The sequence below is a fragment of the Corapipo altera genome, unplaced genomic scaffold (genome assembly GCF_003945725.1).
Source record: "Corapipo altera isolate COAL_440 unplaced genomic scaffold, ASM394572v1 23b, whole genome shotgun sequence".
In the NCBI taxonomy this organism is placed as follows: domain Eukaryota; kingdom Metazoa; phylum Chordata; class Aves; order Passeriformes; family Pipridae; genus Corapipo; species Corapipo altera.
In genome coordinates, this window is record NW_020884885.1 from 8216574 (window position 1) to 8241130 (window position 24557).

The 24557-nt window shown below is 39.4% G+C and overlaps 1 protein-coding gene across 1 annotated transcript in view; it reads left to right on the forward strand.

Annotated features, from left to right (window-relative positions):
- Positions 1-15293, forward strand: part of INO80 (INO80 complex subunit) — a 68473-nt gene extending 53180 nt beyond the window's left edge. Inside the window, exons 28-36 of the mRNA XM_027642271.1 lie at positions 2982-3076; positions 5899-5971; positions 7461-7619; positions 8790-8892; positions 9465-9553; positions 10375-10530; positions 11443-11602; positions 12434-12643; positions 13259-15293. Coding sequence (XP_027498072.1) covers positions 2982-3076; positions 5899-5971; positions 7461-7619; positions 8790-8892; positions 9465-9553; positions 10375-10530; positions 11443-11602; positions 12434-12643; positions 13259-13476 — 1263 coding nt within the window. The 3' untranslated portion in view covers positions 13477-15293. The remainder of the gene's footprint in view (positions 1-2981; positions 3077-5898; positions 5972-7460; positions 7620-8789; positions 8893-9464; positions 9554-10374; positions 10531-11442; positions 11603-12433; positions 12644-13258) is intronic.
- Positions 15294-24557: the final 9264 nt, after the last annotated feature.

A 24557-nucleotide genomic window follows, 5' to 3' on the forward strand; every position in this document is an offset into this window, starting at 1 on the left:
GTAAGAAAATCCTTGCAAAAGTTGTGTATCTCTAGATTTTTTTTTTTCCTTACCTGAGATACCAAAATACATCCCATCTGCCTACTTGAATATGAAAAAACACAAGATGTCTTTTTTTTTCAGTGTATTTGTACTGCACTGATGTAACTGGAACAATATTATACTGACTAATCTTTGCAGGGCAGAGAGCACAAAGCACGTTGTTTACAAAGTTTGTTTGATGTAGCTTCAGCTGAAGAGCTTCTGCTTAGTTCAACCATTATAAAATAACAGATATAAATACAAAGAGGAGAATTATTTTCTTTTAACAGAAGAGGATAAAGCATAATTTCAGTACTGTTGCTGATGTGTATTTCATGCTTTTTAAGATTTTTTCTCCATGTGATTGTTTTCTCCTATGAGAGTAATTGTCCATGATTTCAGTGGCAGTTAGATTGCATTCATGAGATGAGAGGTCAAATTATATTCTGCATGAAGTAAAATGTATTTTTTATGTTCTACATAAAGTTTATTAGTTGTGTTAAAACATAAGAGTGCTTAATTTGGACTATGAAATAACATGAAGGGAAAACATTTTATAGTTTCTGAGAAAGTATCAGTGTGGAAGCCCAAAGAGCACTGGCTTTAGGAGCACTGCATTCTTACAGTACTCGGGTTGTCATGTGTTGTTCATTTCCTGTATAGGTGCTCTGTTGGAAGGGCCACTTTCATTATTTTTCCTAGATTGATGCTTCTGGTTGCTTGATGACCCCTTACACTAAACAAGATTGGCAGGTAGATTTTTCAAGCAGGTCTAATATAAGGATCTCTGTATGAAACTGAAGTCTCCCTGAGAGGCTTCCCCCACCCCACTCCATCACTCCTTGTGGGAACTAGAAAAATGAGCAGTCATCAAGTGCCTTCCACAATTACAGTAGAGACCAGGTGTATTATTCATTAAATAGTTTGCTATCAGAGTTCTCTCTTTAGATAAAAGCATCCAATTTCTGTGAGTGATCAAAGCACTGAACTCCTGAGAACTGTAGTATGAATGTGGCCTTTTTTTTCTTTTTTTCTGAATTGAAAGATTGTACTGTTAATATTTGGGAAAGTACTGGACAAAACTAGTTCCCCCAAAAAAAGGATGTTTCATATGAGCACTGTTAAACTACTGCGAAGTATGTCTTGATCAAAGAAAGGTGTATGGAGGCAGACCAGAACCTGTTATAAGATTAGCTGAAGGCTAAGGTACTAAGCTAGTTTGCAGAGCTGGGGAACAGTCTGTGAATGCCAGTATTGCAGGTGTAGAATAGCTTATTCTTTTGTATTCTGTGCCTTAGTGCAAATGTCTAAAGTCTGGAATAAGGATAAATGCACCTGATGGAATGAAAGAAGTTGTTTTCTATTTGTGCTGAAGTTTGTTTAGAAGACAGATAATGAAGAGAAGGTTAATAGATGAGGGAAGACTAAATCAAGACATTGAAAGGTTGAATTATCATAGAGGCAGATAAAGACAGTAACAAAGAAATAAAAGGAAAAGGTCCTTGTGATAATAGAAAAAAGATGGATCAAATCTGGAGAAAAAGTGACATAGTGCCTAACTGACAACTGTATCTCTCTGGTTTTAGTTGATGACTGAAACCTGTCATAAAAATTGAATAAACTAATAGTATATTAGGGCTTGTTTATCTGCATGATGAAGTAGCTGTTTTCTGCTTTGAACTTCTGTTGTTGTACTCCAGAAAGCATACTAGCCATGAGCTCTGTTTTGTAAGGTTAGTTAAAGTGTGGCTTTGGCCATTTCCACACTATTTTATTTATCTGATTTTCTCTCTCATCTGCCTTACAGTGAAGTTTGCTTCCACTACTGCAGTGTTTTTCTCAGGTTCCTTATAGTACAGCAGCTCTTTCGCCATTTCTGCAGTAGTGAAGCAGAACAAAAAAGGATCAGGAGCCCTGAAGGATAGGTGAAAAGGAGAACTGAGCATGGTACTGTCAGGTTTATTGGAGTAGAAGCACTGTTCTCACAACACATCAGTTCTGTGTCTGCTGAACTTGGTGGCTTGGAGCAAGATGAATCCAATACTTCTTGGTGCTGAAGCACCAGCTGCTCCTTTCTGTCTTCATTTGCATTCACAGCATCTTAAAAAAACTCATGCACCACCAGTAGGGTTAAACCTAACTAATGTAACCAGTAATTGTTGCATCTCCTCAGCCAAGCAAGGATCACATTGTTTAAATACCCCAGAGGGTATCTTTCTGGAGAAACTCTGGGGATATTTGTATAGCTTTTAGAGCTTTGTGTGCATGAAAAAAGTCTCTCGTTGGAAAAAGCCTTTGCCTGTAGCAAAGTTGATGCCATTTGACTTGTGTCTCAGGCAATGGTTTCAGTTCTACTGCTTGGCATGAGCTCTGGGCTGACACACTAGTGTAATATTCAAAGTGTTCTTGTATGTGGTGACATTTACAGGCTCTTTACTGGTGAGATAAAGCCTGGACAGACATTAGATACAACACTGAGGTTATAAAAACACTACTCAAACGGTATAAAATCAGCAGGGAGTGGGCGCAGTTGGTTTGTTTGGAAAGGTTTGCTTGCACAGTGAAAGCTTGAGATTTAGTAAAAATTTATGCTCTGTGAAAACAAATTTCCCATTTTAATGATTTTTGTTTACCTATTTGTTTATAGGAAAAGGCATGTACCATCCCATTGTCTGCAGTGCAGCAAACATATCCCCAACTCTGAGCTCACATTGCAATTTATCTCTTACATGAAATGTAAAAGCTGACATATGATAGAGTAGCTTTAATTTATGAATTGTATAATTACCAAGTATTGCTTACGTAAGATTGCTTACAGCACGTTTGTTAATGACATTTAGGGAATTTATTATTTTAAGTAGCAATTCTGCTTTTATTGTGTTTTGGGTTTATTTTCTGGAAGAATCAAGATTGAACAATTTCAAGAACAACTGTATTTTTCTGGTGTATGTTATTTGCAGGAATACATGGTTTATAGGAAACATACCTACATGAGATTGGATGGTTCTTCAAAGATTTCTGAACGAAGGGACATGGTAGCAGATTTTCAGAACAGGTAATGTATTTTTATAAGGTGTGTTTGTGCTAAAATGTGTGTACATAGAAGTTGGCATAAGATGTAATGGAAATAAGTGAAATCTGCACTTATCTTTCCTGATATCAAATTGACCTCATTTATCTGAAGCAGTTTCTATGTGGTTCTAACCAGTAGTCACTGCTGTTGATGTGAATCCAGTTGTATTTAGGAATTTGTTATCTGTGAAAGAGTTTTGGAAGCAATTTTAGTGCAGCCACCTATTGTCCTTCTTGACAATCCAAATAGGCTATTGCTTATAAATAAGCTCAGTAGAGAGGCAGCAAATGTTCATTGGTTATTAAATGCTCTGACAATTGACACTGTAAAGATGAGATTGAAAATCTTGCATATGCTAAAGTATTGAAAGTGACCTAGTTTTCTGCAAAACAAATTATTTAACCATGTCTTACTAAGAAATCTTAAATTAATATATAAAAGATAAACCAGGGATTTTATTAGCTAGAAAGAAGGATAATGCTTTTCATTTAGTAAACCAAAATGGATTCTGGCAATTTTTATAAGCACATTATGGTGCATTATTTATAATGATTGAATTTATGGTTATTAAGTTTCCTTTGAATCATGAGATATGTCTTGATATGATATTGCTTTGGTATGGTAGTTCACAGTAAGGATATCCTTCCTGAATATTGAGTAAACTTGTAAGAAGGTCGCTTTCCTTTTTCAGAGGAGTTAGGTTCATACAGTTGCTCATTGCAGGGTGAAAGCAACATTCTAGACTAAAGTTCCTTGCATCAGTGGTCCCAAAGTATCATAGCTGAAGATAGGAGTTGAGGCCTTTCAGTTCACTGGTTCATGGTGCTTAAAGACCTGAAGGACTGTGTTGCAATGATGAGTCTTCTAGTGAACTCCTCAAAGCAATAAAACTTGAACATGTGCCGAATAACTGAAGTGAGAGGACCAGGCAATACCTTTCTGGCTGTTTCCAGGTGTCAGAAACAAGCTCCTTGCAGGTTATTACGTCCTCCTGGAATCCTGACTCTTCGTTCTGTAAGATCCTTTAACCAAATGAAGTGAAAAAAACCTATTTTATTAATGAACAGAATTTGGTTTTATTCATAAGTAAAACAACTGAAGAAAAAAATTAATTTCAGCAGGAAATCCCCTTGAAATATAGGTCAGCCAGTTTAAACAAGAATTCCTATTAGAACGTTAGTTAAATTCCTCTTATACATGGTTTACTTATGAGAAATATTTCCAGGAAAAAAAGCCTGACTGAGACTAAACTATCCTGCAGGATATCCTAGCAAGGTGTAGAAAATATATAGCTATGGGATGATAATTCGTTCTCGTAGTCTGTGGCTCTGTCCACTTTCCTTCCCATATGGCATTTCGAGAAGCATATCACAGCTGGATGTTCAGGTGACTGCCTATACGCAGGTTCCACTGTTGTTACGACAGTGAAAAGATTTAATGGCCAAGGATTTCCTACAGTACAAACAGGCACCCATTGACTCCTTTGGCTTTTTATACCTTCAGAAAAAGTATGAAGATTGACAGTTTGGCTTTAGTTCCTCCCGTAGATCAGTGTACATTTTTGTACCCTTAGGTTTTAGAATGTCAGAAACCTTCTATTTCTAATTTTAGAGTTCCTGGTGCTTTTTGTGTGTGTGCTAATTCACAGTTTTCATAGTTATTTTGTTGTCTTTTGGCAATTTCTTGGCGGGGGGGGTGGGGTGGAAATGGACCAAAATCTTATCTTTAACCGGAACGAGTTCTTTGAGGTCTATTTCTATGATACAGCCTCACCAGCTACTTGTGAATGTCTTGAAGTTTGAGTCCTGAGAAAATAGTCAGTTCTACTTGACCTTCAAGGATGTGGATTCCAAACCCCTTAGTTTGTTGAGCTGTACTAGCATATGCATAACAACCTGTGATCCTACCCACGCTTCCTCCTGGGAGGGCAAGAAAGACCCTTTAGGTTTGATGAGTGGACTTACAAGGACACTGCCTACACATAGTTAGTTAGGAAAGATATGTCCCACACTGCTCATTCAACAGGCATTTCTGGTGCTTTACTGATTTTACATTTGCTAGGTTTTTTAGACATCATAATACCAAAAGGATGTGGCATTGCAGACTGTCTTCTCTTAAGCAAAGAGCCTTGCTCTCACTGTTGAAGGGCAGTATGTTAACATCTTTGGAGTCATTACTAGAGTATTGTCCACTTTGTATCAGCCTGTTCACAGATCCAAATGGTGTTGAACACTTAAATACTGCTGACCCTCCAGAGTTACTAATATGGTCTCAACCTTAGCAGAAACTTTGATTTTGCTGTTACCACTTGAGTTTTCATCAGTACTTGGTCGTGCTACGTATAGACCTGTCTCTTTGTTTGTTCTATTCAAAGCACCAAATTTAGAACCAAATTTGCATCATACAGTGTTGACATTTATTTTTCCTTTTTTTATTAGTTGAGCATTGTTAGGGCAAGATTTTTTTAACATCAGGTCAGTTCTGTGAAAAATAAATTGTTCTTTGTCCATATGAAATCCTAATTACCAGTGTGGGCAAGATAAAAAAGCCCTGGTTTGTTTTGATACAGATTAATAAACTGCTATTGCAAATTGAATGTTTGCATGTTCAGACAGTCCTCATTTGTAGATCAACTTCTTTCATTCTTTCAGATGTTTTTTCCTTGACTATAAATGAAAAGCACAAAATGTTCTGAAGTGTTCAAGTAATAGAAATAGCCCTGATCATTTCATATGGATCAAAAAAATTACTTTGGTGGTTATTTCTTGCACAAAATAATGGGGATCAATCTCTTTCCTCTACAGGAATGATATTTTTGTGTTCCTGTTAAGTACAAGGGCTGGAGGCTTGGGCATTAACCTTACAGCTGCAGATACGGTAGGTGAAATTTGGTAACAATTTATGTAGGAAAGTCAGTCTTTTCTGTGTGCAAGTTGGCACTCTCTTGCCCATCCTGATCAATATTTTTAGTACAGCCATTCACAACAGGAAATTGCATAGCCTTGATTACTTTGCTATTCTTTACAACATAGTATTATCTTGATAGAGTTGTAGGATATTGGACATTTTGGTACATAGGTTTTGGTTACAGCTGGAAATTTCTTCCTTCTCCCCACCTACTTTAATCTTAGAGTCTAGAAAGGAGCTGGATGGCTGAAGGGGTCTATAGATGCAAATGACACTTACATGAAACAGCATTCAGTGTATGAATGACTTTTTGCTCCTAAGGTTCATTTACAAAGGAACCAGTGGAATAGGTATCGGTTGCCCTTTTTTTCTGTGCACAGAGGAATGAAACAATGCCTCTGAAAGTATGAAACCATTGGTAGTTGAATATCAGCTGCTCAGGAAGGATAAATTTCTTCCTCCCCAACTCACCAGAGGTGTAAAGGCATACCAATTTAGACGAATTGCAAGGCTTTGCACTCTGGAGCAGCTGCCACTAAGCACCACAGAAAAAATACTGATGAACCGTTCATCTTTTCAATAACAGCTGTTCTTGTGCTTCTAACCCATACCTTGTGTGTGTGCAGACTCGAGCCCAAGTCCTTAGTCACACAGAACCAAAGATCTCTGGATCAAAAAATATTACATAATTTTTTTAAAATTATCCCATCATATCTTGCTGTCACTCAAAGAAATCAGAAGAAAGCAAGTATTTGTAGGATTTTCAGGGTGGAAAAGTCTCCATTGCAGTTGCTTGAACAGAGGAAATAAACAGATGGAAGCTCAGGCAGGCTCCTTGCATGAGCATTTTTTGTAATTTTCTTAATACTTTTCTGCCGAAAATGTTTTAAAGTATTTTTGGTTTGTATATTCATTGTGCATAAAGTACTGTTGGAGTGATAGGGCAGTATGAATGTAATGTGGCATTTCAGTTTTTTATAGTAAAAGTACTAGAAGTGTTAGACTGGATTAGACTTTATCTAGGTTTGAAATTAAAAAAAATGGAGTATTACTTTTTGCATAAAATTCTAATGTGATGGGCTTTTCCTTCTTAAGGTAAGTAACACTAAAATGGGTTCGTTATGTGGTTAGTCTGTAATTAATTGCATGAAAGTAATTTAATGTGATGACAAACTTTGGAATTTTGTGCCTCCAAAACAAGTTTATTGAAGAAGATATTAAAGACATTCTGTGGAAGTTGAAACATTCACAGTGTCAGTTAGTTTGAATTCACCTGAAATGCAGTGGAAAAGTCTTCATAGGACTGGGCAAAGCTGGGTTGATACAACCTACAGTGGGGCTGTAATTCTGTGGAATGTATGATCGAACTTTTATGAGTATATTGGATTTTTGTTAGTTTAATCACCAGGTGCTCTAAATGTATGTTTTTATTTAATCCTTTCCTGGTGTTCTCTTGCAGGTAATTTTCTATGACAGTGATTGGAACCCAACAGTAGACCAACAAGCTATGGACCGGGCACACAGGCTGGGTCAAACAAAACAAGTCACTGTGTACCGGTTGATATGCAAAGGCACCATTGAGGAGCGCATCTTACAAAGGGCAAAGGAGAAGAGTGAGGTAGGAATAAAGAAACTAGGTGAAACGAGAAGGTACAGAGATGGTATCAGAAAGCACATATCAACATGAGTAAAGAAACAGAAAAAGCATCTGAAGGGAGGCAGAAGAAAAGGCAAAAGGGAGTGTATTTGTTCAAATAAACAAATCTGTGCCCCTAACGCAGAAGCATTCCAGTTACATTATATGACCTGGAAAGAAGCTAATTATTACAGTGAAACTGCTCAAGCTTTTTTAAGACTAGAGCTTCAGTTTTTGCTGCGTCAGAGTTACTGATTCCTCTCATGTTATACAACAGCTGATTTTTTTTACAAAAGACATTTGAAAGGTAGTTAAGTGCAAATTATTTGAGGTGTGAGGGTTGCCAGAGAAGCTCAGTGTCCTGCAGCATCAAGCAGTAGGTGTATTAGGAACTTTAAATCTCATGGCACTTCACTGGCAAGAAAAAAGTTAAGGAGATTCACCTTTTTCAGTAGGTATAATGTATAGAGCATTCAGATGCTCTGTGTGCTTGGAGTTTCTTTTAGCTTTTATGTTACTTAGATGCTGCTCATGGTGTTGCAGCAACTGAATGCGTTCATATTTCCCTTGTTGAAATTAACTGTTTTCTCTGGGATCCTGCACTAGAGTTGTCTGATCTCAACCTGAAAATTAAGTGCAGTCTTCTTGTTGGTGATCCAAATCATTGAAATTACCTTATGTTAAAGCTTATTCTCTTCTGCTAAGTTACTACTCTTTTTTGTTGTTTATTTTTTTAAGCATAGTTGTAGTAAAAAGAGGTTGAGTGGATTGTTAAACTGTGACACTGACTCAGTACAGAGTTTTCAATCAAGGGGATGAAAAATGTTGCGCTCTTTAAGAGTGTGATCTGCATGATCTTCTGTGCAGCTTACTTGAAAAAATGAATGGGTAAATTATGCCTGACAGGACTGTTTTTGTTCAGCAGTGTATTAATACTTTTAACATTTATAGTTTATTTATGCTGCTTCAGAAAAAGTGCAACTTTGCATATGGGATGGTAATTTTCTGCTTTCTATCTCAGTTGCTCCTCATATTTTATACTCTTAATTATACTCTTAATAAATCTTCCCTGAAATTGGATGGGTAGCGAGAATGGTTGATGGCTGCTTTGACTAATTTTTCCTTTTATTTCTCTCGTTTTTTTCCTTCTAGATCCAACGAATGGTGATTTCAGGTGGAAATTTCAAACCTGACACCTTGAAGCCAAAGGAGGTGGTCAGCCTTCTGCTGGATGATGAGGAGCTAGAAAAAAAATGTGTGTGAAATTGGTGTTTCAGCATTTTCCCCATATTCCACTTCATTACCTTATGAAATCTCTGTTTTTATCTCTACAAACACGTTTACTTGCTGATAACAACTTCTGTTTCCTGTCTCTTTTTGCATTGCCAACTCTTGTTAGTACAAGCTCGTTTTATATCACTGTTGAGCTGAATAATGAAGTTGTGCAAAATGAGACCTGATGACGTGATAAAGTTTTTATTGGCACTCATTCAGGATCATTACATTGTTCCTGGATGACAGAGCTTTACAAGAATTATGTAGGTCTCAACAAGAAAATTATTAGTAAAATGCTGTATTTCATCATATTTTTGAAGCTGTATTAGAGGTATACACTTTTTTGTTGCTTGAAGGAAGAATTTTGCTGTAAGACTTTTTAGTAATTTGGAAACAAGTAGTTTTAATACAGTAGTGTTTTCAGTGTATTTTAGTTGCAATACAACTGACTTTTCTTCCAAGTTCTGTTAGAACCAGAATTTCTCTTAATATTCATGAAAAAACGTAAAATACCTTTCCAGTGGTGACAACTTTGTGTTTCTTTTCCAACAGTGCGTCAGCGTCAAGAAGAGAAACGACAGCAGGAAGAAACAAATCGTGTGAAGGAACGTAAACGTAAAAGGGAAAAATATGCTGAAAAGGTACTTTGATGCAGAGGTCACCTGTGTCAGTGATAGAGCCAGAAGAGTTTCAGGATCACTATTACGTGATGCGGAAACATTTTATGCCAAGGCAGTCTAATGAGTAAAGCCTTCTTCCCTTCACCATTGAAAGTCCATCTGTGGCAGTTCCCTACACTTAAGAGGGATATTACAAAATAAATAATGCATAGCTACCTGTCTTTTAATCATTAGCAACTTCAAAAATAAGGAAGTGCTGCATACCCAAATAACACTGTCAGTCACCAGTAGTCTACAGACAACAATTTGAGGACTCATGCTTGAAAAAACAAAATTATCAGCTGACCATTCTGTGACGTTAAAAGATGACTTAATCAAGATTTTGTCCTACAAGGACATAAAAGGAATCTGCACCAAATGCAGATATGAGGCTTCTGTGGAACAAGGGCAGATCAGCTTGTTTAAAAAGCATCATTAAAACTAGTTTATGAAAATTCTGAATTTTTGAGATAGGGACGCTTTGCATTAATTAATTGGAATTTTGTGTAATGATAAAGCATTTCAAACTCACTCCAAAAGGTACTGGAAATCAAAATAATTCTGTAAGAGTAATTCTCTGTAATTCCAGTTGTTATATGAAGAAAAACAAACAAAACTCTACTTAAATCTAAAGCATTTAAGGAATCTGTTACCGTGTCCTTCAGAAACTTGTTTTGGGAAATTCTGGATGTGGCATTCCTTGAGTTAAAATACTGCACTAGGTTTTAAGGTTTTGGGCTGTTTGCTCCCATTCTTCTGTTTTAACATCTGTTTCATTCCTGGTATTATTTTATTCATTTCAGAAGAAGAAGGAAGATGAGTTGGATGGGAAGAGAAAGAAAGAGGGCATGAACCTTGTGATCCCGTTTGTTCCCTCAGCTGATAACTCCAACCTGTCTGCTGATGGGGATGACTCTTTCATTAGTGTAGACTCAGCCATGCCCAGTCCTTTCAGTGAGGTAAGACTCACTGCTGCTTTAACTTGTTTACTGTTTTAGTTGTGGCCTTACATCCTGTAGGATTCTTTCTGTTATTTTAGCTATTTTAGAACTTGGAGTGCATGGGGAAGTGATGTCTTAAAGGTGAACCATGGAAAAGAAAATGGTTTGTTGAATATGTAACAGCTGCTAGTAAGCTGCCTTACAGGACTTGATGTTATTTGAGATTCTTTTATTCCCCTACTCCTTCACTCTCTGCCTCCCTTTTCTACAGTGAGTTCACGGCCTGACTTCCTCCCATTCAGCCCCTGAAATTTTTCCATTCCTGCCTGCAGTCCCACTTACTTTCTTGTCCCTCTTTCCTGCCTTTGTCATGCTCATGTTTATGACTATGTACCTTCTCCCATACCAGTATCTTCCATAGCAAGGACACTGCTTCTGAAACAAACAGTATCCCTCAAATAGCTTCTTGACATTCAGTTTCTTATTTTCCTTCATCTTTGTGTAACAAATTGCAAACTGGTTTACCAGCAAATGTATTTTGTTCTATGCCCTCCGATTAAGATTTCTGTTTTGCATTGTTCCCTTACTGATCAAGATTTTTATTAGTGGTAGTAGTGGGTTAAGAATCCTATTTTCTCTTTTGCGGTTGAAGATGCACAGTTGAATAACAATTTACTTAAATCTCTGCTGAGCCCATTAGTCTTTTGCTTCTTAACATGTATTGTCATGAATGGAAGTTAAGTGGCTCCTGGAGGTCTTTGCTGCTGAGCATGTAAAGTGTGGTGTGATCAGGCAGATGATGTCTCATTCTCATGCTGCTATTCTAGAGAAGATAGGAAAGAACAAGTACCAGTTAATTACTTGTGATTGTATATCATTTGAAGATCCTACTATTTTTGTAAGTTAACAGCTTTGTTCTCTCATGTTTAGATATCCATCAGCAGTGAATTACATATGGGCTCTATCCCTCCCGATGAGAGCAGTAACGATATGCTTGTGATTGTGGATGATCCAGCTTCTTCAGCACCTCAGTCAAGAGCAACGAACTCTCCTTCTTCCATTACTGGTTCAGTTTCAGATACCGTGAATGGTCAGTACTCTTACCTTGATTTGCTACTAACATTTATTAAACCTTGACTTTGCATGGCTAAATGATACATTTTCTGCATTTTAACCAGAATATATGTATGGTTGGCAAAATTTGGGGAAAAAAATTTGCCTTTTCATAGAGAAATTACTTTTGATTTGATAGGAAATCTGTCCGTAGTCTGTCATTCACCACACTTACCTCTTTTCTGTGTTAGTTACTTCAAAAAGTTTTGTCCTTTGTTCCTGTCTTGCAGAGGGCTCTCCTTCCATTATATTATGTTTATGTTACCAAATTGCAGACAACCATAGAACTATTAAATCTCTAGGCTTTTCCTTGAATTTGCTGTTGAGTTAGTAATCAGTTCTCTGTCTCCAGTGGGTGATTAGAGCAATTTCTTTAAATGCAGTAATTTTAAATGCATTTGCAATAATGGCAAGTGGTTTTAACTACCAGTTTTCTACAGTAAAATAGGTAGAACCATAGTTGTTGATGAGTTTCTTCAGAGACAGCAGACAGAAGAAACTGTGTCTGTGTCTTCAACTAAGAAAATGCATGATCCTGAAGTAAAACTCAGAATCCTCAACCTGTTTCTGGGTTAGATTCATAATAATGGTGAGCAGTTAATAAGGAGTTGTTACTGAAGAGTAAAGTTTTGTATAAATAATTTCTTTTTATGGGATCATGGCTTGCTAACAATGTCTCTGTTAATGTAAATGTAACATATCAGTGAATAGGAACAGTATTAACGTAACTGGTTTTGATGCTGTTCTCACTTGTGAGTCACACGAAATACTATAGTAGTCACTGATTTAACATTCTTTTCTTGTTCAGGTGTTTCAATGCAAGATACATCTCTCAGTGGGAGAGGCCAGTCAAGTCGAAGCCGGGGTCGTCCTAAAGGTGGATCAAAAGCCAGCACTGGGAAAGGCAGGAGCCGGAAGTCAATAGCAGGAAGTGCAGCTGCGATGGCAGGTGCCAAAGCAGGGGCGGCAGCAGCCTCTGCAGCGGCGTACGCAGCGTACGGATACAACGTCTCTAAAGGTATGTGGGGAAGGGGCAGCAGCACAATACCCACAGCAGAACCAACCACATGAGTTTGGGTGATTGCTCTTTACAACCTGGAAAAAAAGAGAGTAAGTGTTGTGTTGTTGGTATTGCTCATCCATTATATTGTGAGATTCAGGCAATATACAGTGTGACATGATAAGGTTCTGAGGGGGAGCCAGTTTCACCACAGATGACCTTGGATTTGTTTCATCTGCTCTTTGAATTATCTCATGCCAAATATTTTTCCTCTTGTTTTTTTGGTTTGGTTTTTTTTTTTTGGTGTCCAGACAGATTAGATAATGTTTATCCCATGGCAATGACTGCGGCTTTCCTACATTGGATCATGTTGAAGTTACAATATCACATTCCAAAACCTGCTAAACTCATGGTGATTGAGCTTCAGCTTTACACTAGCTCAGGGTGGCCCTGTGTATGTTTTTATGGCCCTGTAAGATTTTTTTTATCCTAAGGACTCTCTTCTTCATTAAACTCTCATAAATCATGAATACAGTGTTCTTAGGACTGATTGTTAGTATATTTTTGGCTGTTGAAGAACCACAAGTGGAATAATATGCTCATGTGGAATTTGATTCTCTTTTCCATTGCTAGGCATGTCTGCAAGTAGCCCTCTACAAACAGCAATCATTCGGCCTTCCGGACTTGTAGATTTTGGACCTTCAAGCGCCTCTTCTCCCTTGAGCTCCCCTTTGAGCAAAGGAAACAGTGTTTGTGGGACCCCCAAAAGTTTAAACGTGACCAGCAGTCTCATATCAGAAACTTCAGTTCGGAAGCAAAGTAAAGGTGCCCACACCTCAGGTGGTCGGTAGTAATTTTGAACCCCCAAAGCTTATCTGAGCTGTGTTGGCTTTCAGAGTAGACCACCCTGCCAGTTGAAGGCATGCAAATGAATGCCCTGTTGCTGTCCAACACGTGTGTAAGGAAAATCAAAGCACAATGGGAGTGGGTGGTCGATGTGAGCACTTTGATTATGTGTATTCCAAAAAACTATATTTGCAGACACTGCAAGAAGGAGGGAAGGGAGTCTGGGGTAACTAGGAAAGTGTCAGCTTATGTTTCATTGATGTATCTGACAAAGATTTCTGAGAAAGCATCCAGCTACTCCATGCAACATCCTGCAGCTGTGTGTGCTTGAAGTCACACCACTATACTTTCTCTCTTGTAGCCTGAGGTGGAGCCCAGTGTTAGTTTTGTCCTATGAAATCAGTATCCAAACTCCAGGAGTATCCTGTAGAGTCCCAAAACATTTCTGTACTGGCAGCTGCTCAGTGAACCTACGGGAGTAATAGGGGGCTCTGCTGAAGATGATATGTGATCAAAAAAAATCTCGGGTTCTTCTGGTGTGGTTCTCTGGGTTCTTTAAAGGCTTGAAATGCAAAGGAAGGTGTCTCAAGTGGTTTCCAGGGAGTGGATTCTTTTCAGCACCATTTGTCAGGAAGATGGTCAGAGCTGCAGAATACAAGGAGTGCTGTCAACCCTAGTGAGGGCAGCAGCACAGCCTCTGCTTCATGCAGTGGAAGAAACCACGAGCCAGTGATTGGTTTGCATTTCAGAGTTCTCATCAGCACAATTACTCACTGTGTTCAAAATGATTTCTCTCATTTTTGAGGTGTGCAGAACTCTTAAAGGCTTAGAAACAAAAAGTGCTCTATTAGTACAAATCTTGGGAAGGAGGAAAGCTGAAGTGCTGAGGAAGGGTTTGTGCTGCTCCTCTTACTGTACCAAAGCAAAGCATGGATCTGCAGCTTGTAGTGCTGTGAGAGGAGCAACGAAAAACAGTCCTGAGAGAGAGAGAACTATGCCATTCCCCTTCTAGCCAAATCCTGGGGAAAAAATTGTCTCATATCCCAGCCATCCCATTGACTGTTCTTGCAGTGTGTTTTCTCTTCATCTCTGTGATCATCACACATACTGGCATAGTTGAGTTCACTGCAGTGTGTGGGCACCATTAGCTGTGTCCTGTGAGGCTGACAGAAGGCCGTGCTGCTGCCAGTGCCCATCCATGTTCTTGTTCCCTGGTTGCTCCTTCCCTGTTCCCAATGCACAAACCCTGCCTGTAGCTCCTTGCTTTGCTGTAAGCATTGTCTGCGTTGCACTGAGATTTAGGTGTGGGACAGTTCTTCTGTCTGACACATTGAGTAAAGAGGCTGTTCTGCTGGGGCACTTTCAACCCTTGACAGAGAGAAGCAAGTTGAGTTGCAGGTCTGGGCTGTGACAGTGGAAGATTACTTTTTTATTATTATAATTTTTTTCTGACCCCAAATCCCTTGCCTGGCGTCCTACAGTGTGGAGCGAGTGCTTCCTGTTGGCTCTGCCTCTAATTTGCACACCTGAAAATAGCAGAACTGAGCTTAGTTAGATTGATTTTTAAACAGATTTGCAGGGGATAATTGAGGGGGAGGTGTTGTTTAATTAACTAATGAAGACTTCCCCCTTCCCCTCTTATTCACGTGTATATATGATATTTAGAGGGAATCAGACAAATGCCAAGCCTTTTTTTCTCTTTGAATGTGCTGTCTATTTTTGTAACTGAACTTGTACATATGTATAAAGAGAGACACATCTTTCTTTTACTAACTGGAGGAGAAAATCTTAAATAAAATGGAGTGAGATAATTTTATGTAAATCAGTGTCTTTGTGGTTTTTATGCATATAACTGTATGAATGAGAGGATTAGGGAAGAGAGCATGGAGGGTGCGCATCTGGAAGTGCTTCTAGAGACATGCACTGCTCAATGTAAAGCTCTAGAGTGTGTGCTCTTCCAAGTATCACCTTTGTAACCTTCTTCAGTTACAAGTGTACCCTTATCCCTTGTCTGTATTCACTGATTATCTCATAATCTGTTTTGGAGTAGGTGTGCAGCAGATCATAAGAAGACAGAAGCAAGTATAATATGCGTAATTACACAGTACCTGAACTATGATGGTTGAATTCAATACAGTTGATTGTTTTGAGACATCATGCTCCACAGTTTGGGGGTTTTTTTCTTTTTTTTTTTCGATGGAAGTTGAAAGGACTTTTTTATGTGCAGTCTTGATTTCTGAGGTGCTAGACAGTTGCATCAATTTCTAATCCAAAGTGGAGAGAAAAAAATAATTTGTAATTTGAAAAGTTTGTAAAAATGTAATATGTTGCATGCTATACTTATGAAATATTAAATTATTCATATTTTAAATGCTGATAAATATAAAAATAAAATACATCTAGGAGTATAAATATATTTATATATAAATATATTTAAGCTAAATAATTTAAAATAAAAATACAAAGTAAAAATATATTTAAAATAATTTGGTCTTCAAAAGAAATACCAAATGATATCACAAGTTGTGGCAAAAGCAGTGATAGTCTGTCTGCTTGTGAAATGTGCATCAGGCCAACAAGTTCAGGAAGATCTAACATGACTGTAAAATAAACAAACTGGTAGATTATATCCAGTTCAATTTCTGCAAGAAGTTAAATTTCAACAGATGCATTCTTTGTATTATGCATCATAGGAGAACAGATTCTGTGATATTAATCAAGGAATTGGGAAGAATTCCTGTAATGGCTGTCCTAGTCTAATTTCTGGGTTTAGGGAAGGAAGTAGTGCTAGAAAAGCAAAGAATGGGGAGGTTTTTTAAGGAGGTGGAGGTAGTTTTGTGATTATTATGTGGGGAACCTTTCTGTTGAAGTGAACAAATGGGTGTGCACACTGAAGCTTTGTTCTTTAAAGTTTCACTCCGAGCATCTTTTCACTCCGACTATGTGTTGTGCACTTGTTGTATGGATTAATGGCAGAGAAAGTCACTTTCCTTTGAGGGATCAAGGTCTTTGCTAGTGGTAGAAACAATTATTAATGAACTGAGTTTGTATTTTAAGCTGGCGTGGTGAAATAGCTGTCAGTATTGTTTGGGGGATGTTGGGAATGCTATGTATTCCTCATGCTACTTGATTGTAGCAATTTACTCAGCAGTTATTACAAAACTGTTAAATATAGTTCACTTATCAGTGCTATTGAAGACACTTAAAGGCGATAATTTTCTTAGGTCCTGAGAAGTTAGGACTAAAAGGTGCTGTTGTGTCCCACACTCGCACAATTTTTGTAGTTAAGCTTGTAAGAGATGTCCAGTCAGAAGGGTCCCCAGAATATCCATTTTTCACTGTCACACACGGTCAACAAAGTCTTACCAAGCAACAACATAGTTAAATCTAAAACACCAAAAACCAACTACAATATTCTTTTCCAAGACAGCAAGAGAGACTGAAACCGTTACCTTCTCTCAAAAAATATTGTAGGGTAGCTGGAGACAGGAGAAAGGGATTTCTGCCTGACCCTCTGATGTTGACTTTAACCCTCACACATGCAGACAGGACATAGCAGCCAGGCCATTGATAAATGCAAAATTATGAGCCCCAATGCACTTTGCCCTATGTCTTCTCTCTGGATATGGTTACTATCAGCACCTTAGAGAATGGCAAAACCAAGCAAAAAAAGCTGGGAAAGAAAGAACAAGCAGAATGATGCATCGAAGAAACAAGAAAATAACTTGTCCTTGCTCACCACAGACAGATTGTGAAGGTCAGCATCTGAGATTATTATTCTATAGAAATAGAGCGCTGAAGTGTCCTCTCAACTCCTTTTCAAAATCATGTCGATCAGAGAGACAGGGACTTGCATCGCACTGTCCCCAGAAATTGTTCTGTTTAGCTGTACAGTCACTGTGCAGTCCCTTCCACACAAACTGTTACCACTTTTTTAAATGATTTGGTTCCTTGGCTTCATGGTGTATTCAGAATTTTTCTAACTTCTGTTTTAAAGTATTTTATGACCAGTTGGAGTCCACTTTTTCTAAGTCAGTGGAAGATTAATTAACCCGCAAGCCATTTTCTCTTTCTATCATGGGTCAAGTCTGTCATCCTCTCCATTTAGTCAGCCACTAGGTCTCCTTTTCCTATTCTGCAAAGAGATAAACAGGAGGATTTGCACCTGGAACTGCTTTAATTCAGTATTAATTCCAGGTATTAATGCTGCTCCATCCAAATGCAGTGTTATTTCCGTGCCTTCTCCCCTCTCTGTTGCATGCTTTCCCCACCACAGTGTATCTGCTCTTTGCTGTCTCATGTTCTGTCTGTAGAAAGCTGCCTGTCTGCCCAGAGCTATATCTTGCTTTATTTCCATGTTCCCAAAGTATTTCCTTTAGCAGCATTTTGCAGTGGGGGAGGCACACAAAGCTCAGTGGGAAAAGCTCCATGCAGCAGGAATAGCGATCTGCACTACTTGGACTGTAGCTCAGGACAGCCAAAATGCTGCTGAGAGGAGGAAGAACACAACTGATAAAATCACTTGGGGGCAGGATGTGGATCAATGTAATTTGGGAAATGTTGCCCTGTGACCACTGCTCTGCCTGTCCTGGTCTCCTCTTAGTGGAGTGAGCTGCTGTGCTTCTGCTCCCAGATATACTTACAGGCTCCTCAGCTTCTCACTTCTGCCTCCATTGCTTTTTTGGTTGGTTTTTGTTGTTGTTGTTGTTGTTGTTTTTTGTTTGTTTGTTTTGTTGACTATTCAGTCTGAGACACACATTGTAACTCTCGGGGAGCCCTACAGGCATTGTCTTGTGTTCTCCTTCCTGCTCAAGAAGGGGTGGTGGTGCACGCCCTGCTGTCCTTTGGAAGTTTCTGCTGGAGTGGCTGGACTCATTGCCCAAAGGGATGCTACATGCATGTGAAATATAACTGAGACACGCATACTAAAATAAAGGCAATCACACCTTATTCTCCTAGAATTTTGAAGGATTTATTTTTTATTTGCGGCCTGTACCAGTTGCATAGCAGTGAATGAGAGAGGGGAAGTGGGAGCATCATTATTAGGACGATACAGGTGGCCCAGCTCTCAGATTGAACCAGTAGGTCTGTAGAGCAAGCAAGTTGTTCTTGCAGCACTCACATTAGGATGTGCTTCTCTGAAAAGCCTCCAACAAATGCCTTGTGAAACAGAGGAATGCATAGGATGGGTTGGGTTTCTTCCAGCTTTACCCTCCTCTTAGCTCCTGCATGCTACCTCAGAAGAGTGAAGTTACTCCAAAGCTAATGGGTCTTCCAGGCATTTTGTACCAAATTCTAATTATAGAATGTTCTTCTAGGGGCATATGAGGGAATTTGTTTGCATCCCAGGCATGAGGAAATGTTTCAGTACTCAGGTATGAAACAATGACTCCTTCCTTCCTCAGCTGATGAGCATCACCGATAGAATGAGGTAGAGGAAGAAAACATTGAAACATCACTTTTGTGCCTTCTTGAGTTTCCCATGGACTGTCTCTTCCTTCTTTGACAGGATTGCTGGTTCTACTAAGTCTGCTGTAGTTAACAGGAGACCTAAACATCCAGGGATTACAGTATCTCTTGTCATCTCTGTGATATTTTTTTGCAAGCACTTGTTTTTTTCCTTCCTGCTCCTTAACCTCACCCAACTCTTCTCAAGGCCCAAGTGTTGTCTTTGGTGCTTTCGGTTGGTATGAAAATGCTTCTGTTTAAAGGTGTAAATTTTTAACTGCATGACCTCATGCCTTACCTCAGTGTTATGAGAACTGTGAATTAAGATAAATCTAAGCATACGTGTAGTTTGTGTAATTTGTGTGCACAGTTACCCTGAATAAACCTTCACCAACTTTTTCAAAGCCAAGAAAAAGTTATTGTTATTGTTGCACAGAGATTAGAACCTATTTGGAAATTCACTGCTGGTTTAGACTGTCACACAAAACTGATTTGTAGGAGTGGACTATTTGTTAAATTTATTCACACTTTCTTATTCAAACCAAAAAACTAGTGGCTTTCTTCTCAAGATAAATTTAAGAAATGCTCTCCTGCTAGATGAAGCAAATCCTGTTGCTCTCACCTCTCATCTATTCTTGTAGTTTCTCTGATGTATCCCTACACTTTAACTTCCCAACTGAGTCTTCCACTAGGAAGGAATAAACTGCAGGTGGGAGCCCTCCCTCCATATCAAGGTTAGATGTCATCTGTCTTTCAGGAGGCTGTCTTTCAGGTTTCTTTTAAATTCTGGTGTTACAGTTTCCCCTGAATTGAATTCAGTAGGATTCAAACATAGAAATTCTTGTTTCTATTTAGGTTGGTGAGTGCATTTCAGAGTTTTGCAGCTGCTGTGTAGACAAGTGGTGTTATAAGGCTTGTTCTGCAACAAGGTTCCTGAAGAACTCCCCTCCCAGGTAGGGTCTTTGCTGGGAAAGAACATTCATGTTAATTGGGAACCACTGTTCTCTAATTCACAGCGTTCTGTAATTCAAGTAGCTTTTCTCCATAGACGAGTCTAGATTTGTATTAGAATCACTGTAAAACCCATCTAAGTTCCTCACAGAAGTGTTTCCAACGCAGTCACCTTTGGCAGTCCTTGCCCTCCCCAGTCAGTCAGGAGTGGCAGCACAGAGTGCTTGTCTGTATTTCACTCAGGCTACGGAAGGTTGCTGGGTTTTTTTAATGGAAGAGTCAGCAAATCTCACACGTAGTTGGCTGAACGCTGCTTTGGGTTTTTTTAAAACTGCATTAAGCTTTTGTTGTGTGACTGCAATTAGCTACATGCTGATCAGCGTAGCGTGCTGCTGCCCGGTAATGCAAAGGCACGTGGCCTGACACACCCTTGAGTAACGCTTCATTGTCTGTGATAAAGCTCCCGAGTTTTCCTTTGCAAGCAGAGGAAACAGAAGAGATGTTCAGACTGTATGAATTTCCAAAGAATCCTGAAAACTAACATCCAAAACCCCCATTTTTTTGTGTCACTCCATGCATCTAGTGAGTGCTGATGGAAGGGCCCTTCTGAGTCTCATTTCTTCTTGGTGCTCCTACTCCTTCCATAGAGTTCACCTGAACACTTTTGTGAACAACTGCATTCCTGCAAACCCTTTTTTTACCATTTAATCCAGATTTTTCTTTGATTTAATCTCATTTGTAGAATCATTTAGTAGAATCATGGAACAGTTTCAGTGGAAGGGCCCTTAAAGATCATCTAGTTCCAAACCCTGTGCCATAGGCAGGGACACTTTTTTTTTTGAAGTGGATCTTTAAATAGCTCTAAAGGTGCATAATGGTATATTTCAGTCTCTGGATTTCAAGGGCTCCTGACACAGTAATTCAGCTTCATGATGTCTATTTGTCCAGGTGACTGCAGTCATTCTCTCTATGTTTAGAGTTTGGAAGAAGTTCCTGTATCTAGCTTGCAGTCATAATTTTTCTGAGATACGTATTCAATCTCGTTAGCACAAAAAAAAATTCTACTTTTTTAGTAATTTGACACTCAGATCAGTTCTTGTTGACTAGTTGAAAACTTACTGAGATTGTGATGTTGAATCTGAACAAGAGGTTTTGAAACACGGTGGTGATTTGGGACTGGAAGTCATGACAATTTCTTTTACAGGCTGCTGTAAGCTTAAGTGCTTTATATGATTTTGAAACATGCCATGATGAGCTTTGTGGAAAGAGGCTTGTTTCCCTGCCATGGCTTTGATAACTTGCTGCTAGCATATGCAATCAGAGGTATATATTGTATAATTAATGTAATTCAGTTATGATGTGGTTTGCTGTCCTTAGTTATATATCGTGTCTGTCTGGAATCAAGTAACTAAATATTAACACTGGGAACTGGTTTGATAGAGCATTCACAGACAGATTAGAGAAGCCCAGCTCTGCCTTGCAGTGATATAATTGATAGCAAATGAGAAAATTAATGTTGTTTAAATTTTTAATTTAAAACAGATCTCATGTTTGAGGTCTTACAGGAATTAACACAAGTGAGAAATTCGGAACTGTTAGCAGCTAAAAGAGCTTGAGGGATTGCAAGAAATTAGAGTGATGCCTGTAAAGCAAAAACACCCCAAGCTATATAAAAATATTTCTCTGCTGAGCTTAACTTTTAGTTGACAAATAAATATTATGCAAGCTTAGGTACGTGAAGGTTTAAGAATACTGAGAGCAAATTACTGAACTTGCAACTACACAGATCCTCACTGAACAATGGCAAACATAAGAGTATCCATGAAAATTCGAGATGACTCTTGCATGTTTGCATCAGGATCTAGTGCTGATTACATGAGCACACATTATCTTTTTTTCCAACATGGTATCTCTGAATACCCAACGTACAGTTCTGAGTACTCTGAAAAACATCATCCCTCAATATTTCACAATGTGCAAAGTCATGGTACGCTTTTGAAATCATGTTCTTGATTTCTCAGTTCCCATCTGTACAATAGAAATTATTCCTCTTCACTAAGGTTTTGTGAAAAGGATTGAAGCTTGCAAAGGTGCCACAGTGATTTGCAAATGTTGCTATAGTGATTTGCAGAGAAAAGTCAAAATGAAGAACAGTCCCCCTGCATTTGGAGCAAGGTGTGCATAAACAAATATAGGACAATACAAGAGGAAAAGGAATTGAACTGCTGCTAATTTTTACCATCTTCCCATGAAATGAAATAAAGCAGCAATCCTCTGGGGAAAAAAAAGTAGTGGATATTTATTCTGAATGAGGCTAGTCCCACAGTTACTTTTTATCCTCAGTCCTGAACTCATCTGCCCTCAAATTGTAGGATGTGTTCCCAGGAATAGATGTAGTTTAGAGACACAAATGCTGCCAGAATTGACTGTGCTGTGCAGCAACAAGAGACGGTTTCACCTGGCTCCTGCCTAACATGTCCAGAGGTAATTGAATCTCCTAACAGTTGCTGTCCAACGGAAGATGAAAAGCAGCATCTACCATAGCTGTTGGAAGCTGGGCATTCCTGCTCTTTTCCCTCTCTAAAAATGGGATTTCGTGTTTGTGGACAGGAACAACTTGAAGAAAACACACTTTTATAAAGCAGACCAAAAGAATGAATGTATGTATAATCTAAAATGAATTTATACTCTGAGAACCTTCTAGCTGGTTGAAATATACTTCTGGCTCAATTTTACTTAAAGAAAGGGGTAGTTCACTGTAAAACAAGAATAAATGGAAGAATTTCAGCCCATGATGTCAATAGAAGCACCCTGAGGAGACAGCTGCTGACCCCAGCTGTCTATAACAGGATCTCCCACTTCTGCGCACCTCCAGCCCATCAACAACGTGTTGGCCGCAGTCCCAGGAGGTCACTTGCAGCACTGGCAGTTTTTGTGACACATGGAAGCACGTGGGCCAGTGCTGCCCCGGCTTAAGGTACTGCTCAAGACGTGAGCAGAGGAGGGCAGCCCCTGCCTCTCCTCTCCATCCCCTGGGGCCAGGGCATCGCCTTCTTCCTCCATCCCATGGCGCTTTGTCAATGCGGACTCAGAGTTTGGAAAGGCTGGTGTGCTATCTAGACAAGGAGAGGATAAAAGGCTGCTTTTTTTAGTTTGTTTTCTAAATGTTTTCAAATGTCACATATGCTTTGTGTAGACAGAGTTTAATATCAGCAAGCTGGCTGCGGTTGCTCCCCAGGCAGTTCATTTGTAGATGAGGTTGTAATTGCTGTGAGTGGGCTGGATGCGTGTCTGTGAAATTACTTCCATATTGTCTGTGCTGTTGGTGTCTCTTGGTCCATAGCCCCAGTTGAAGGCAAAGCAGAGAGCTGAGGCCATACAGTAGTGAAATCCAGTGCTCACACTATCCTGGACCATTCTCTAGCCTCCCTTCACCTGTGAATGAGGGCACATGGGGCAGCTGCAGTGCTGTCCAAATGAGCACACCGTGTCGTGTATGTGCATGTGCTAATGAACCCCTTGACTTGCAGAAATCTGCAGCTGGAAGTGCACTGCACAGCTTCATGCAGACCGTGGGCGGTGTGCCCAGTGTGCTGGAGGGTGTTTCACGCTCTCTGCTTGCACAGCACAGGTGAGCTGCATGTGCCCACCGTGTGCCCAGCCAGCTCAGGTGCATGTTCATGTTTCTGAAGGCCAGGCTTGCTAACCAGCAATGGTGAGTGAAACTTCTCTCCAAAAACCATCTTGTGACTTGCCTTCCTGTGGGTGAAACACTTACAGATTTCCAGGTGTCTCAATAGCTGATACCTGCTTGTGGACAAAGCAGCACTCCGGGGCTTTGCGCCTACTATGTGAGCCAGCAGGACTTGAGCAGAGGGATAAAAACTTCCCCTTTCCTTTGATGACAGGAGTTTTAAGTGCCAGTAGCTAACAAGTGTCTCTTCAGTTGTCAGGCTCAGGCCAAATTGATCCCTGGTGGTTTTAATTGAAGCTTCATGGAAATGAGTCCTGTTAAAACAGTGAGGTGAGTGAGGCAAAAAGCAGCGTAAACAGGAGGACATAAGAGAGAAGTCTTTGTTCTTGTGTCCCCAGAGCAGCCCGGCGTGGTCTGGGAACAGTGTGGTGTCCCCAGCTAGGAAAACAGTACCTCTGTCTTTGAACTTCCCTGACCTTTTACATTATTTCAGTCTCATTCTCTGGAGTTCAAGGTACTGGCTGTGCTTCAGGAATTTGCAAGCATAAACACTCATCAGTGTGGTTGGCACTACCATGAGATGAAAAGGGAGTTAAGAAAGGATAAAACACATCCAAAAGCCAAACAAAAAGTGTACAGGGTTTGTAAACAAAGCATGTAGAGCTTCCCCAGTGCTGCCCAGAATGCCTACTTCCTTCCACCCTCCCTCCCCTCCTGGGCCTGAGGCTCCTTCAAAGCCATAAGGGACTTCTCTCTCATAACTTTAATACAGCATATAAATTAGGGAAGTTTTCACTTAAGCCAAGGTAACTAGTTAGTAGGAAATTCCTAAGTCCTTTGAGCAGCTGCTGGTTTTGCTGCAAGTGTAGTTTTTCCACAGCCTAACTGTAAATGTATTTTATTTCAATCCCTTCCTGTTCCTCCCATGCATGGGGACCCATGTTGTGCTTAGCTAGGCTGAGTGCTGGTGACACATTGCTGCTCAACCATGCT